This window comes from Pholcus phalangioides, unplaced genomic scaffold, assembly GCF_987345545.1.
Source record: "Pholcus phalangioides strain wild (caught in Gottingen) unplaced genomic scaffold, Ppha-v1.0 ptg000004l_1, whole genome shotgun sequence".
Lineage (NCBI taxonomy): Eukaryota > Metazoa > Arthropoda > Arachnida > Araneae > Pholcidae > Pholcus > Pholcus phalangioides.
The window spans coordinates 24550581-24568206 of NW_028301597.1; the positions used below are offsets into that span (position 1 = coordinate 24550581).

Sequence of the window (17626 nt, forward strand, 5' to 3'; positions counted from 1 at the left end):
AGGGGTGCGGCATTTTCGTTTTTATTTTCATCTGGGCAGTCATTGCCATTGTCACTTTCAAAGAAGATATCATCTTCAGCTCCGTCCATCGCATTGCTGATGCAACACTTTTTGAAGGATCGGCGGAAACAGAATTCCACACCTCATGTACCCATTAGCACACTATGCCAACATCAGGTTTTTTCAAGGCACCACTTTTTGTAGTTTCTTTATCATCGGAACTCATCTATTTAATCCACAAATTCCTCAAATAGTCTTTGAGAGGCTTGTTAATGCTCACATGTAAAGGCTGTACAATCAACGTTAGCCACCAACAACCAATGATGTTTTCAATTTCTTTGCCTTGGCTTTCACATTATCAGTTCTGTGGGGTTTGAACATATCCTGTACCAATAATGCTGGTTTCTCGAACATTGCTCCAAAATGACTACTGATTGCGAGGGTCGATATTTTCTCATCAAAAACTGACTCGAGTATAAGTATATACTGTAATTTAATTTTCAGGGATCCCACTCGGAAAAAGTAGGATGTTGGGGGTACCCTCCCCCCCTTTAAACAACATAATCATAGCATAATAAGAAAAAGATTCAAATATTTTTTTTTATTTTTAAAAAATTTAAAATAAAAAAATTCATAGTACTATTTCAGTATCCTATAAGATTTACTCAAGCTAAAGCAAAATGATAAAAATGACTTGGTTACAAAAACAATTTTTGGCCAAAACCGAGTATTAGCAACCACAGATAATTCTTTTCTAGTTCTCCTCACAATATATTACATCCCTTTTTTTTTTCAAGGAGTCTTCCAAAGTGCAGAGAGTCTGTCAACTCTTTTTTTCAACAATGCACCACAAATTATGAAGACATGTAAGCTTTCTAAGAATGACGCTCCTTTGAGACCACTTCCAAAAAAAAAAAAAAAAGTGAAAAATGTGTAAATTGCAAGGTCTGATGTAAATAAATCAAGAAAAATCGGATGAATTTACTATGTTTTCTTTCCTTTTTATAAAGCAATTTGTTTACATTTTACTGTTTAATGTCAGTGTAATCATTTTTGACAAATGAAGCATTTTCATTTTTTGCTTTTTGCTGAGCATTGTAATTATACAAACTGTTGTTTCACTCATACACAAAATGTGCAAAATTTTGAATGATGACTGCTAGTTACTGTCCATGACCAGGAAGTAGTAAATACAAAATTATTTTTTCCATCAGGACAGAAGTTTTTAATGACTACTGCTCTACTTGAACCCTCAAACTCAATGAAAAGTAACAAACCCGCAAAAGCAAATGAAAAATAAATAAACCAAATGATCCACATGCACCTCCCCTCCCCAAAATAACCTTAAAAGCAATACAATTTCTGTTTTTGGCAGAATCCTTAACTGCAATCTACTGCATTCTTATAATTTGGCACAATATCGATGATTCCTTCAATTAAAATTAGTTACACAAATTTTGTTCATAGGATTTGATAAAAAAAAAAACAGGACATTTTATAAAAGTGGGACAAGTGGGATCCTTGTATTTTATACCATGTACACAACCCTGTCAAGTTCGAGAGTCGTAGTATAAAATAAAGAGGTGTGCGCAGCAGTAGTGTGTTCAGCTCATTTAGAACAAAAGATTTAGCCTTTATTTCACCTCCCCCTTTTTTTTTCAGTCATTTTCCCATATTTCATTTCATATTCCCCCCCAAACCCCTCCACTTTTGCTATGGCCTTCCATATAAATAAAACATTCATTAGCTGAACCCATATTTGTTAACTGAGCTTTAAAAACAGCTGGGAAAATGTGTTAGCCAAAGTATCATGCTAAAAAAAAATTTAATCATCAGATTACGCCAGAATGTTTTTTTCTAATAAAATAAATATTCAAACAATAATGACAATACAAAGATCATCAATAAACGTAATTTTCATATGTAAATAAGCATAATTCATATTTTAAAATAAATTTAAAGTTTCATAATTCAAATTTTTTAAGTAATTCTGAGCATTACGCCCAAAAATTAAAAAAATTGTTGAAAGCATTATCGCTAATTTTCCCCTATATAAAATTAAGTAAAAATATTCACAGTAGGTCAAAGATGCATATTCAAACATTACTTTAAGGTCTTTAAAACAGTCTGCGGTCAATTTGAAACTCTCTAAGAGAAGCAGCAAGATCATACAAAAAGACTTTTAAAATCAAATACTAAACAATTTAAAAAAAACTACCATCATGTTATTAAAAACAGGTTTGTCAAAACGTTTCTGGGATTTTAAGTTCAACTATCCCAGTATCATAATTAATTAAAATCATTTACTCAGATTGTTTTAGAACTAAAAAAAAAAGTTACATGAAAAAAAAAATAATTCTTCAGAAAATTGCATGTATGTATATATAAACATTGCAAATGTACAAAAATTTGAAAATAAACATTTTTAAGACATAAAATTCTCATTAAAACAATGATACAAGATGAATAAGTAAAACTTGGGTATGTATGCATGATATGCAGTAAAAAAAAATCCAATGCGCCATATGAGGGCGCCACAAACAGTTTTGGGATGTTACAGTATTGAACAATAATTTACAAAAAATAACTGATGCACTAAATAAAAAAATTAACCCAGATGTCATGTTGCACCCGAGGATTCCACTTCAGAATTTGTGTCCTTGTCTGAAGAGGTAGGGGAAGATGTTTTCGATTGTACTGGTGATTCAGGTACTATCATATCTTGTTCCATGTCTGAACTGTTGGTATGTACGTGAGGTGTACTATCATCAGCTAGTATGTTCTCATTACCATTGAGCTCGCTCGACTGAAAGTTTTTGTTGTTTAACATCAATTGGGATGGGATATCTTTGATCACTTCAGCAGCAGTACGAGTGCTACTTTGTGATTGAATGTAACTTCCTTGGCTGCTACTTGGCGTATCAAAAGCTTCTTCTGAATCCGGATCTTTCCGTTTTATTTTATTCACTTTCGCCTGGAATCTCTTGATTGCTTTCACACCATTTTTGTCTTTAACAACCTGAGTTCAAAATTAGAAATGGCCATAGGATTTAAACTTGCCATCAAGTACAGAAGTTTCACAAATTTAATATTTACATTAGTAAATACTCCAGTAAATATATATATTCAACATATATCATTGATATGCACATACAGGTAGATACATGTTTTAATAATTGTTAGTTTCACTGTCCAATTCAAGATATTAGAATTGAATTAGATCAAATAATTTTCAACATTTAGGTCAGTGATTGTCAAACTTTTTCAGCTGCTGCTCCCTTTGTTTTATCTGCAGCTCCCAGAACATTCCAGAAAAGAATTGCTTGAATGCACTAAACCCATTCCTTGTGACACCTCTGACAGAGTTTGGCAATGCCCCCAGGAGCTGTGACAAAAACTTTGAAAGCCACTGATTTAGGTATTTAATCTACTAGGTAAGCATATAACTTCTCAAGATTAGAGAAAAAAAATGCCTCAATCATCAGCACGAAGTCAAGAAATGACAAAAGCATCCAACACATATAACGCTTTAAATTTCACACAAGGTACAATGTTTAGCTTCAACCTCAAATACAGTATATTTGCCAACCCACATTAAGAATTGCTTCTAAATACACTACCTCAACTTACCTTGACCTACTCAGTGTTATGCACTTTTCTGTGAAAAATTCCTAGTCCTTTAAATTCAAGCATAATTAGTAAGATTTGCGTGATTTTTACTGAGATTGAAATGGTTATAGGTAATAATCAAGTATGAAAAATGTTCCAGCTGGACCTGAACACAATATGTAAGAAAGCTAAGTTGATATTTGAGAGGCTGAAAGTAGAAACGATAAAGATGAAAACTTCATCGATGACTTTGAAATGCAATCCGAAGGCTTAGGTGGCATTTTCTATTTTTAAAAATTGAATCACAAAAATATTCTGAAGTTACAGGATAGGTGGGACTGATGATACCACCAAGCCAAGGTAAAATTTCGCATACAAAGACATAAATTTTAGTTAATTGGGAAAAAAAATTCAGGAAAAACACCTATCTTTCGATAAAAATTACAACAAAAATGCAGTTATCCCTGCACAACGTACTAAATGGAAAGTAAAAAGTCACTAGCACCGAAAAGCCTTAATTGAGGATCATGTCTCAGTTAGCCAATTAATACCCAAAATGTGATATTCATATCTAAGGATACTTGAGCACTTATTTACCATAACACTGATGTTTTTCCCCTTTATTTATTTTTTTCAGAAACACAGAAAGTAATTCAGAAAAAAAATCGAAACTTGTATTGTAACCTTCAATATTTCATCCAGTGTACTTTTCAATTTCTCTGGATACATATCAGAGAGATCTATATGACTCAACATCTTTGCTAGAGTAGGAACTCTCTTTGACCTTGGCTTATTCAGGATCAAGTCACAGATCTTAATTGAAATCCCGTCATGAATCGTATTTCCCTAATTTAAAAAAAAAAAAAAAAAGCACATTAAACTTTGCGGTGAGAATAACTATATGAAACAAAATAATAATGAAGGACTTTTGCAAAATAGAAAGCTCATTCAATTATAGTTGGAAGATATTTGAAGGGAAAAGGTGCATTCGTTTCTTTAATGCAAAAAATTAATGGTGGAATTCTATCAGATTTTTTTCATAAAGAGTAGTAACATTAGATGGTTCCCTATGAGATGGTAGGCCATGGCTAAATATATCACTCAAAAATCTGGGTGCCAGAACAATTTTTTAAGCTCCAAAAAAATTTACACCCAAAAAAAAATAATGCTTCTTTTGATTTTTTCAGGGCATAATGAGCTCTTTCACATTGCCAGAGATATGTTGCTATAAATTCCAAACATTTTGTGCTACTTTCAACTTTCAACCTGCAATTTAGCAACTAATAAAATTTTAAGACCAATTTCCTAGTTGACTTGGCATAATGAAATCAAAAAATTTTGTGTCACCCTTAGACTCCAATTTAGCAACCACATTTAAAATATTTTAGGTACCAATATCGATTTTCTGATCACCATGGCAACTTGGTACTTGGGATTTGTTCAGCCCTGTTTGGTCACCCTATCAGTTGAAAGTTGTTGCCATCTCTCTCCAGAGGCACACAAAAAAGTTCCACGTTTCCAAGTACAATATTTGGTGAGATAATTGAATTCAAAAATCGCAAAAAAGTTGGAAAGCAACATCATAAATAAGGGAAAGAAACATTGTCCATTAGTTTATTTTGTTCTTTCTCAACTTTTCTGTGATTTTGAATTCAAACATCTCGGTGAACATTGCATTTAGAAATGTGGAACTGTTTTTTTGTTGGCCTCAGGAGAGAGACAAGGCAACAACTTTCTATATAATCAGGATTTTTAGGACATTTTATATGAATAATATTGAAGAATTTTAAGAATAAGTGCTTAAGAATAAAGTGCAATAACATTTTTTTTTTAACTTTTCAAATAGATATTGCTCATAATAACATGTTTTTTTCCTGCTCATGAATAATGATCAGTAAAAAAGCGTTTGTATCTTTAAAAATATTATAAGCACAGAGAATTCAGGATTTTAGATGATAGTTTGATGATATGGTGAGCTAAAGTAAGGCAGACTCAACTCCACAACTTTTTGCTATAATGGGTCATAACTGAAGGTCAAGTGCTTTATTTGCTTGGCACATGAAGTTGCTTTTTCTAAATTTCTTTTTTTAGTCAAATTTTATATCTCGAGTAAAAAACTGGTCAGTTTTGGCACTGTTTCTTTTTTTACTGATGTGCACACGTATATACTTCATTTCTCTGTAGGGCAAAATTGTCTTCCTATTGGTAAGCAGCTATAGAGTAGTAGTAACAAATTTCTAAATAAAAAAACATGCTAAAATAATTTGCACGAAATTTATACTTTTATAGATGAATAAACACTTGAGAAATAGAAAATATATATTTCAAAAACATGTTTACTTTTTAGAAGGGTATTTTAGTTTCTAAACAAATATTTTCTCATTTTCAGTACATATATTTTGAAATTTTTTACTTTTTAGGGATTTTTTAGTGCATATCTGCATATTTTTAAAAGATTTTTAAACATATTTAGCCATTTTTTTAGTGCATATAATCCGGCAGTGTGAATGACATATCTAAGCTCTACAGTTATTCGGATATTTTTTCTAATTGGAAGTATGCCTCCAGGATCAATGGTTGTTTACCAGTAATTTGTGACAAAGCAACTTATTAGGCACCCTGTATATACAGCAGATTCTCATCAACCATCAATTAAATTTCCACAATTTTAATAGAGCATAAAATTAAAAATTCAGTTTAAAAAAAATCTGCTTTTCCCAATCCCTATATCACAATGCTTGTGAGTTTTTATTTTTTTTTTTCCATGTTCACGTTACTGAAATTTCTTATCAGATATTCAGACTTAGAATACACAACTTGCACATAAATAATTCCTAATTCAGAGACTTTGTATAAAATTGAATCTACCAACTGCTGGCCTAAACAAATATGGGTAAATGTATATATAAAAGTTAACACTTATCTAAAATAATGTAATGAAGAAAAAAATTACAGATTTTCTGGAACAAGCTGATTTAACAAGACTGGCAAGATGTAATATAGATGCTCCCACAGACAAAGCATCTATTTTTGACAATACATTTGTACTTGGAGCTTCAAACAAAATACCTATGGTGATTTCAAAAGCTTCAACCAATGATTCAGGCTTAAAACTGGAACGAAAGGAAAACAATAATTTTTTTTTTTCTGTTATCAGTTTAACAGGAAACATATACATTGAAACGCATATGTAATGATGCTTAAAAAGCCAGAAGTTCTGTTATACAGGATTAGTCATTATAAATGTAATATATTAATGGAAAGCTTATACATTACAATGGAATATATTAAAATGGGAATTGTGCTGGGACCAGAAAGTTGTAGTATGTATTCTCAATTTATATTGAACATGTTCAAAGAAAAGAAAGATTCTGACATCCGGACACGTAAAAGCATGCTTTTTCCATCCAATCACTTTAGGGATACAAATCATAGTTTTTGGCTTATGTTTTTACTCACTCACCCTCAACAAATCCCCTGACATTGAAGTGTTAATAAGAAAAACTTGAGAATGAAAATCCTTCAGACTGTACAGTACGTTAATGATGGAAAAAATATATTGCACTTAGTAGGTTTACATTTATGTATCAGGTTTTCCAGCCAATTCAATATTAATTATACCAAATAGAGTGATACTTCAGCTAACAAACACCTCAACTTGGGAATTTTTCGGCTAACACAGTTTTTTGCTTGATTCAGGGGTGCAAATGCCCCTCATCCATTTTGGAGCAGAAATTTTGAAAATGGAGCAGAACTAAAAACTAACTATTATCTGCAATATAAGGAGTAATTTTTTTGGAAATGCCAAAAGTTTTGCAAAAAAATAATTGGAGTGAATAATTCAAAATAAATTTCCTTCACAAACTAAAGTCCATTTAAATTTTTTCTGAAGTATCTTATCTGTCACTACTAAAACATGCATTACTGAAATGATGAATAAATATTATTATAGACTCTTTTCAAATTAAATACCATGCATACTGAAAACTAAGGTAGCAAAAAATTTCTGCAGCTTGAAAGCTTAGACTTATTCATCCTGATATAGCAAAAAAAAAGTGTGTGCAGAATATAATAAGGGTTTCCGTGAAAAAAGGTTAGTTTCTCACAGAATTTAAATAAATGACTAAATTCAAAAGCGGAATGCAAAAAATGAGACAAATATAAAAATATCTTATTTACTTAAACAATTTCTCAACCTAATAGCATGTTAATAGACTAAAAATGTTTCTTTTTTCCTGCTGTTTTCTTGGCTGGGAGCCTGTTACAATATTTTCTATACGAATCACAAGTCGCTTTCAGAAGAGTTCAGCATCTCAATGACAATTTTTTTCAAATTTTTCATGCCCTTGAACATAAGATTTTGTTTTATTCCATTAAAGCATTGGATGGACAGATTTTTCATTGCTCAAACAGACTTTTGTTAACACTGAACTCTCTTTCATTGTCTGTGTTACCATGTGCGAAAGATAAAAAAACCTTCACCAAAACTGGCAAAATTTTGAACTTTGGCCTGCTTTCAAGGTTACAAAGTTTGAATATGTCTGCCCAATATCTATCTATTTATTCTCTTAAACTGATTTCACTTCTAATTCTTTTCATTGTAGTGCAACCTATTCATCACATATAACTGACAGTTCTGTCAGAGATACAACATTAAGCAACATCCCAGCAATGCGCGAAAGGGAGTGCGAAAAACAAGGAGAGGGTGCAAACATTTCATTCTCTCTGACATGTTTTGGAAATGTAGGATATTTATATATTTTATACATAGGTATCTCACAGAAGTTATGTAAAATGAGCATGCTCATACAAAAACTCCTTAGTTTGAATATTGTTAAGAGCATGCCCCCCCCCCAATGCAGGGGCGGAGCGTGAGGCCATATTGGGTACCGCTCTAGGAGGGGTGCCAAATGGAGTTGAAAGGGAGAAAAAAAGCTTCGTCAACCACAAAAAATGTGGTCAGCAGTGCCAAAAATAGATTCTGAATGGGTAGGGATTTTTTTCCTCAGGCGCCCCTGTTTGACAAATCCAGATTTTCGTGATGTGAAATTGTTACAATTGGCAGCCACGTGACCGCATAGTAGCTAGATGACAAAACTATAGATATTTTAGCTGGAGTTTTACAGATCCCATTTTTTCCCAATGATCTCTGAAAATTTTTGGTAATTTAAAAGAGTACACCAATCCCCATTTCAATTCCTTTCAAAGGCGCATTTGTAATCTTGTGGGAAATAAAGCAAATTTACGGTGTAGATATGATGTCTTTGAACACAAGTTGTTAGCCGCTGAATTACTGTTATTTTCAGAGAGTATGTAACCCGCAGGAGAAAAACTCTCTCTGAAATCGGAAAATTCAGCATATTTATTCAGGGACTTTGATAGACTGCGGTTATGCCAATAACAGTACAGGACTTTGTACTTCAAGGTAGTAGAACTACTTTCCAAAGTCACGCGATAATGCGATTGTGGTAGATGGTAGAAAGTGAAGAAAATGGAAGTCCCCCCCCCCCACCCCGGTATATTTTTCCTTCTCAGAAAGAACGAGTCCTGTGAACTAAATTTTCATGTTTTTTTTCCTAAATTCCGGGCATTTGGCGCACTACAGTGCATTAGCGGTACCTCCGCAAACCACAAACAAGAATTGCCGCAAATGCGCAGGGATTTTGCACCCTGGCGCATCATGTAGCAAGAGAACTGTTTCGGTGCAGTTTCGCACAGTTGGGGCAGCTCTTGCACCCCTGTTAATTTTTCTGCTTTGGTTAAGGAATGCATATTAAGCTGATGGAAAATTTTTGCTGATATGAATGCGAGCACCAATATAAAACAGCTGAATAACGAGCCCCAATCACCTTCAGAATTAGTGGCACTCGAGCACAATTAACTCATATCCACCTCGAAATATTTTTCCACATGTACCTCTGCTTCTCCTTCACTGAACTGACCAAATCACAAATGGATAGGGACACATATGGTGTTCAATGCCTACGAACTTGACAGGGTTGTATCAATGCGAGCTTTAGTAGATTAAAGCTGGTGTTGGCTGATGATTGTGTACATTGGGTAAAATATGAAGATCTTCAGTGTCTTCTTGTATCCTCAGTATATTTTTGTAAATTCTCATTTATCAAATTTTGAAGCTGTTCATTCCAGCCTTCTGTCAGTTTTTGTCATTTTTACAGTGCTCTTCAGTGTTTAAAAAAAAAACTCATCTTCAAATTTTGGGTCATTTCTGAAACAAATTAAACGATTCTCCATGGAAACCTATGGGAAAATTTGTTTTTTTCGGCTAACAAACAATTTTGAATGAATTATCTTCATTGGCAAAGACATCACTGCATACATATTTTGATATTAACTATTCATTCCAGCCATTTTAGAATACAGTGAAACATCAAGAAACTGAAATAATATTGTTTCAAACAAATTTCCATTTTATAAAGGTGTAAATCAAGTTCCACTGCAAATCAAAGGACTGATAATTCAACAGACTATTTTTATTCAGTTTAAGACAGGTTCCCATCTCATACTGTGTCGTCTCAGACAAGTTCCACTGTAATTACATAATGATTCATGAAAAAAAGGCAAATTATGAGGATTTTTCCCATGAGTTGATGTGTTTTACAGCTCTATCTAAAAACCGGTGTAATTTATTAATTATGAATGATATGAATTAGGATTGTGATATTAAAAATAGCTTTTTCTCAAACTCATTTTGCTTGCTTGAATGAAGAGACTTGAAAGTGATAAAATTGGTTTAAAATTTCACTTTGAAAACATTGAAATTTTATTTTCTTTGATCAATATTAGAAAAAAAATTTGCCTGATAAAAGAAATCAACAAATACTATAAATTGGGCTTGGCAAATCGAAAAATACCTAAGCATCAGACAAATTTTATGGAAGCCAAAAAAGTTTTCATTCAAGAAAAATGCTCCTAAATAATGTTTTTTCAACTTCAGTGACTTAATGACTCCTTACTATGTTAAGATGTACTGTAATGAAATCAGAAAATTGTGTCATCCTTATATAGCCCCAATTTAGCAATCACATATAGAAACTTTTAGGCACCAATGACGATTTTCTAGTTGTAATGGCGACCTGGCGCCTGGGATTTGTCAAGGCCTGACTATAAATTACATAAATTTAACTTTAGTTCTTGAATTTCAAATTATATGGATGACTAGCTATAATACCCGGCACTGCCCGGGTTTTCTTCAATGAGGCTTTTTTGGATCACGTGATATCTCCCTCTCTTTTTCTTGAGGGACATACAAACCGTGTCCAAGTTAACCAATATGGTGACCTGCGCGATTCATGAAATAAACAAATCTAGATTTACACAGAAATGTAGAAATGAATATATATTTTTCTTTTTTTAAGGGGTGCTAGGTATTTCGATGATCTTCCCCCCCCCCCCCCCCGAATTTCAAGTTATCCATCTGTCTGTTCCAGCTTCCAAAAATCCTTAGTTAAAGCTGTGGAATTTTTTCGATGCACTTTTCACGGGCTCATAACTAATTTTAAAATACCTTAACCCACATGAATTTATGCAAATAAATATCAAAAGAGACAATATGGAGACATTCATTTTCATACTTGAGAAGATATAAATGAAATCAATGATATTGCTCGAATATCCAACTCAAAAGAATAGGTTTGGCTAATTACTTCATATTTAATCTCCTGGGCTTCGTATATCTCTAAGCGAACTGAATATTTCAAAAATCGAGAATTCAATACAATTTTTAAAATTATAGATGGGGCGGAAAATCCCACTAATTTCCGCATTTCTACAGTAAAATCGACAATTTTAGCACTGATTTCTATGAGGATCACCCTTTTCCTGACTCTCAAAGTGATGCTGATGATGATTATGACGTCTATTCAAAAAGCCTCATTACTGAGAGTATATTAAAAATGTGGCAAACCATTATAAACTATTATACATATACTAATAGGATTAAAGAAGTGACAAACCGTTGTAAAGGCATATACACGTCTGAAACGCATTGCTAGGGAACCACGGTAAGCAAAGTAAACGTTCGGAAAGTGATTGTTGAGGCCCAAAAACCATTGTTGCCGGACAGTTTTTTTTTGCCCACTTGGGGCAGTTGCCCTGGGCTGACGAAATTTTAAAGTAGCCTATCGTTCAAGTCGGGTCCCATTTGGTATATATGCAAAATTTGGCGACGATCGATCTAAAATTGTAGATTTGTATAAAGAACATACACAGACAGACAGAAAATCAATTTTATACATATAGATTATGGGAATCTTAATTGGCAGCAAAAAAGTTAACACATAGTATTGGATTAATTCCAAGGAGCTCAAATAAAGAAGTCTTTCAAGCGATGAAGGGAAGCTAATTTTAAAACTCTTCACTCACAATTCACAAGATATATAAGCTGGCAGAAATGATGTCAGAAATTGCTTCAGTTTAAAATCTTCATCATAAGCTGGATTGAAACACATGATAATCAGCCTCGAGAGTAGCTGAGGAGATGTCACTCGACCCCATAATATCAGTTTTCCCATACCTTCGGCTGTTATAGTTCTCAGCTCCTCTGACTAGATCGAATGAAAATAATGCAAAAAAATGCTTTCAAATAAATGCAGCATATGAGATAAATAAGATATGAAAATACTGTACATTAGTGCTAATCCCATAGCTACTGCTTTCATCAATAATTCGTCCTCCTCCGTTTCAAAATTTGTTTTATATCTGTCATTCTAATATAAATTTTTGATAAGTTTAAATATTTCTAATAATTTTATTTCAGTTTACATTCAGCATTTGGTAATAAAAATACTAACTTCAGCATCCAACATTGGCATCAACTGTTCATGAAAAACAGCAAAAAGATCTTCATTCTCTGGAGCAGTACGAGCATCATCATTGCTCCCATCTTCACGGCTATTGTTCTCTGGCGATACATTTGCAACTAAAGCTGGACCGTACATCAGGAGAATATCAAAAGCTCCTTTCAGGGAAACAATTTGAACTTCCACTTCCTCACAACTAACAGCCTATAAAATTTTTGTTCTTTTTGTTACATGTCAGACAATGATCAAAATATTAAAATAAAATTTAAAAAGGGCACACATGTTGCCTTATAGGCATTATGGAGTGTTAAATGAGGAAATATTAGCAGCAAAGTCATAGGCAAATTATCAATAAAACCAGCAAAATATCCCTTATAATCTCGCTTATTTCATGGAGATCAATCGAAAATATGAAAATAAGTATGAATGAAGGGATTACAAAAAGGAAATTCTTTGCTCTACAAGAGAATAACGCAATTATGCCACATATCATATGTATAACACAAAAACTGAATACCAACCTGCATAAAAATTGGGTAGCATTCACGAGCATCATAAACATCTTGAAGGCAATACAATGCCAAGGCTTCCAATGCCGAACGCTGCAAACTAACATCTTCATGTTGAATGCAAGGTAAAATCTACAGTGACATAAAATACAATTTTGTTAATATGAAAAAGTTATTTCAAGATCTTTTACTCTTTTTTGAATACTTAATGTGTTGTATTGCATTCAATAACAAATATATATATTTTTTAATTACAAAATATACTAAAAATACAAATGAAATTAATAGAAATTCACAAATGAAAATGCATTAGATGATTCATTTGTAATAATTAAAGAGTAATCATGCCTCAAATTTATTTCACGAAAAATATCAAAATCAATGAAATTTGCAGCCAAAACTTTTAACAGCAACCATTTTTGTGTGAATTATTTCTTATGTAAATCAAATAAAAATACTAAGAATCTCAGTAAATATAGTGTTCTCATAGTCATTCAATGGTGAACTAAACAGATGGCAATCTGTAAAATATTCATTGTTAAATCAACAAATCACAAACTATGTCTTTCACCATACTCGGTTCAAGCTCCTATCTTTGTATTAAAAAAAGAATTCTGGGAAATGATTGAAATAGTTGACATTCAATGACACTACATCTCAATGAAATAAAACATCATAAATAAAGCTTACAACTGCTTCTTTGAAATCCACAAGATCTGGAATGATACCATCTTTCATATATTTTTTCAGGGCACAAATCACCATCTTCAAGCTTTTCTGTAGAGCTAGTATAGTACACTGCAGTAAATAAAAATACTAATATCAATATAGATTCACTCAGAAAAAAAACATTCCCAGAACTAGACAAATGAAATTTGGGAAAAAACTCCAAGAATTTTTATTTATTTAATGTTAAATAAATATAATAAAATATAAATTATTGTTTAATTAGTCGAAAAAAATTATAAGTTTTCACTTTCAAAGAATGAATTAAATAGACAACAGTTTTTAATTAATCTACAAATAAAACAACTTTTCAACAAAAACTTTTGTATACTTCCAAACACAAATTAGTTTGTTTTTGGAAGTTATTAGTTCACGAGTTTCTGTACATACCTCTTCTCCCCCTTCAGCTTCATCACCAGTCAATTGAGTGATAAACGGTTTGCAGATATCCATACTCATTTGCACAATTTGTTTAAGAAAATTACCAGGATTATCATGCATTGCATAGAAGCAATTCACAAATGGTTCTACAGTTTCCAATAAACATATTCGTGAATTCAAAGTGTTCAGAACCATATCTCTGAGCTTATTCCTAAAAATATATTTTAAAAAATTATTACAAATTAAAAAATCAAATAAGAATTTGCGAAATAAATTTCATATTTCATGTTTTAAAAAAATTATGGAAAAAAGAAACAGAAAACAAGACTTACGTTCCATAAGTATCACTGAAATCCAATTCTGCTATAATCAAGAGAAGCTGCTGGAAAATGAATGACATGGGCACCAACTCTGCGTCAGGATCTGCTTTTTCCATTTCTTCTATAAAACTTAATGTGAAAAAAAAATCACATAAAAGTATGTGTAAGAAAAAATACTTTTTAAGCATTATGACAAACAACCTGTAATGGAGAATACAGAGGTATGGGGAAGTTGCTTTTACATATAAATAAATTACTTTAACTTGTTCTTGTTTTTCCAACGTATGAAACAGTTAATGCTTCACATTTATTGCTCTCTAACAAACTTTGGACTATAAAAAGACTTTCTATACATTATAAATTGAAAAAAACAAATCATTTTCTCTATTCAAAATTAAGGAAATACATTTAATTTTATGGAGTAATTTTTCAAGTTTTATTCCTTTTTGAATACAAATTGGATGGATAATAGTTAAAAAAAAAGATCAATTCTGAATATATACAAGCACTGAGATTAGCCTAAAAATTATGTGGTTTGTGTGAGACTATTTATGAATCCACTAAAGAGAAGAATGGGACATCCTCAATTAGTTTAATAAGCTTAAAAATGCTTGGTACTCTGTGACTATTAAATAATTTCTCTTCTATTTAGAGGCATTTAACTTTTGTTCAGTTCCTTCTTTTATATTCATGAATGTAATAATTACTAGTGTGTTTGAACAGATATTTTTTTCAAGTTTTTTTATATAAAAGATTATTTTATTTAGATCCGGGTCACCGGAATTTTTCAAAGCTTTATCAATATTTTGGTTGTAATTTAAATAGTTACTTTAATTTTTAATTTAATTTAAATCTATTGCACTTGAATATTAAATTTTCAATTTTAAATGGTTGTCCCACTCCTCCCACATGAAAGGGAGGAATGGAATAAATTTTTTGCAAATTTAATATTCTCATAAAAAAAAAAAATATTACTTATTTTGCACAGATATTTTTTCTCATTATAAAAGTTATAAGTTTTTTGCTTTATCAATTACAGCATTTCATAATTTAAGAAAAAAATATATTTAAATATTTTCATGAAAGTATCCTATTTCTCTCCTACTCGTGACAATGAGCAAATTATCAAATAATATTTTAAAAGCTTCAGACTATAGCAGGACTTGACAAACCCGTCACCATGGCAACTAGAAAATCTGTTTTCCTGCCTAGAATTTCTCTATAAGCAATTATTAGAGTTTGAGGATGAGATAAAACTTTGATTTCACGAGTTTGTTTTTCTAACATGAAAAGGGGGTATCAAATTTTGAAAAGTTGAAAAAACTTAATTTAGGACAGCTTTTGTTGAGAAAAAGCCATGCTTGGTTCCAAAGAAATTTGGCTGGTGCCTTAATTTTTCTTTGATTTGTTGAGCCCAGGACTATGGTTGTCAGAAGTAGGTATAGCACTGCTATGGGTTCAATAAAAATAAGGTCATTAATCCACGGATAAATTTTGAGAATGAGGGGTATAGGTTTTCGAGTTTCAATAATGCCAGCAAACCCTTCGGATCTTCTACGATATAATGAAAAAAAAGATTATTTCAGCATATCCTACTAAAGAAATATCTGGAAATGAAAACATTAGCCAATTTACCTTGCAAGGTAATTGCACATATCAGATATTGTAGGTGTTACTTCATCAAAAAGCTCAAGGTAGACTTCTGTTTTGCCATTCCTCACATGCTGGCACAGACAACGCCAAAATAGAGCAGACTGAGGTGTTAATTTGTCCCTAGGCATTAAGTGGCTAAACAACACAAAAAAAGAAATATAGAAAAACACACAAATATTCAAAGTCTCAAAATATGATTTAAAAAAATTAGATAAAATTTGTTTTATGTCAATAAGAAATAATATTATGACAACATTTTCAGTGAATTCAAAAATCTCTCACTCTGATAATTATTTCACATGCAAAATAGGTTTTATAATAAAAAATATAACGAACTTTTCAGGATCCAGACCTAGAGCAACAATTAAACTTTGCTCATCATCTTGTTCAAAAAGTATGTTGAGTGATTTCTGAGCTTCTTTGGTTGAGGTTTGAATGTCCCACAACTCGAGGAAGGAGCAGATGTCATTCCCACTGTGCTTTAACCAAGACGGTAAGAGCTTATCCTTCAGCATAGGAGCCACTAATGAATGAAATATATTTTTAGTAGTCCAATCTGTTGTAACAAATACTGTTACAGTGTGAAAAAAAAACATTTTAACAAACACTTTTCTATGATCCCCCAGATAAATTTAAATGGCACCAATGCAAAAACTTGGAATTCCTTTATAATGAAATTTTGTTATAACGAAGTGATTTCTCCAGTCTCTTGGAGTTCGTTATAAAAGGATTCGGCTGTATCTGAAAGGAAATAAATTTTCCTATTTAATGGCTATATACACTCTGTGGCAAATACTTTACAAAAAATTGAGCATTTGTCACAAAACTCATGCTACTGTTATTTGAAGTGATATGTGCATGATTCAAATTCCATACCAATTATATTACTGAGTTATGTATATGAAAAAAAATGATATAATACATCATTTTGAAAAACTTATGTGTTACATAAAGGCCCAGAGACTTTTTGACCCAGTAGATTCACTCCGTATAAAATGCTATTCTCCTGTCTTAATGCTATTCTTTTTTTTCCTACAAATTTTGATTATTTGTATATCTCCTCACACAAGCCAAGCTCTCTGTGGCTGTAGCTCAAATATATGGGCAAAGATTTATAGTGAAAATCTTATTTTACAATATAATCTATAATGATTTCAATCTCTGGACCCAATGCACTTTTCATAGCATTAATATATTCCCATCTATGATATGTTTCTCCAGTCCCTTCAGTATCGTTATACAGTACCCGCCGCTCTGATAAAATCACCAGTTAATAAAACCAGCAGCTTTATAAAAACAAATTGCTCAAATGGAATGAAAAATCAATACTAACTATATTATAAAATCTCCAATAAATAAAATCAGCTCCAATGTTTTTAAAAACAAACAAAAAAAATAGAAATGAATTTTATCTACTAGGAAGCTCAAAAAGAAATTATCATGTCAAAGTGAAACGATTTAAATTTGAGAGACAAACAAGAAATTCTTAAAAAGTATGATAAGTTGCAGATATGTAGTCAACAAGACGCTACTTCACAATTAGGCATGTCTCAGACGGAACTGTTCAATATTTTGAAACAGACATACAATTTTGGATTCTAAAAAG

At 31.9% G+C, this 17626-nt stretch overlaps 1 protein-coding gene across 3 annotated transcripts in view; it reads right to left on the reverse strand.

Annotated features, from left to right (window-relative positions):
- Nucleotides 1-1004: 1004 nt before the first annotated feature.
- Cap-G (Chromosome associated protein G) overlaps nucleotides 1005-17626 on the reverse strand; it is a 32449-nt gene continuing 15827 nt past the window's right edge. The window contains exons 6-16 of one of the 3 annotated variants that reach the window (XM_089231162.1): nucleotides 16357-16543; nucleotides 16003-16155; nucleotides 14380-14496; nucleotides 14057-14258; nucleotides 13631-13738; nucleotides 12953-13072; nucleotides 12423-12635; nucleotides 11995-12176; nucleotides 6563-6722; nucleotides 4294-4455; nucleotides 1005-3019 (exon numbers count right to left, since the gene is read on the reverse strand). In XM_089231162.1, the coding sequence (XP_089087288.1) occupies nucleotides 2621-3019; nucleotides 4294-4455; nucleotides 6563-6722; nucleotides 11995-12176; nucleotides 12423-12635; nucleotides 12953-13072; nucleotides 13631-13738; nucleotides 14057-14258; nucleotides 14380-14496; nucleotides 16003-16155; nucleotides 16357-16543 (2003 nt within the window). In that variant the 3' untranslated portion in view covers nucleotides 1005-2620. The remainder of the gene's footprint in view (nucleotides 3020-4293; nucleotides 4456-6562; nucleotides 6723-11994; nucleotides 12177-12422; nucleotides 12636-12952; nucleotides 13073-13630; nucleotides 13739-14056; nucleotides 14259-14379; nucleotides 14497-16002; nucleotides 16156-16356; nucleotides 16544-17626) is intronic. The other 2 variants (XM_089231161.1, XM_089231163.1) reach the window with 2 other exon arrangements.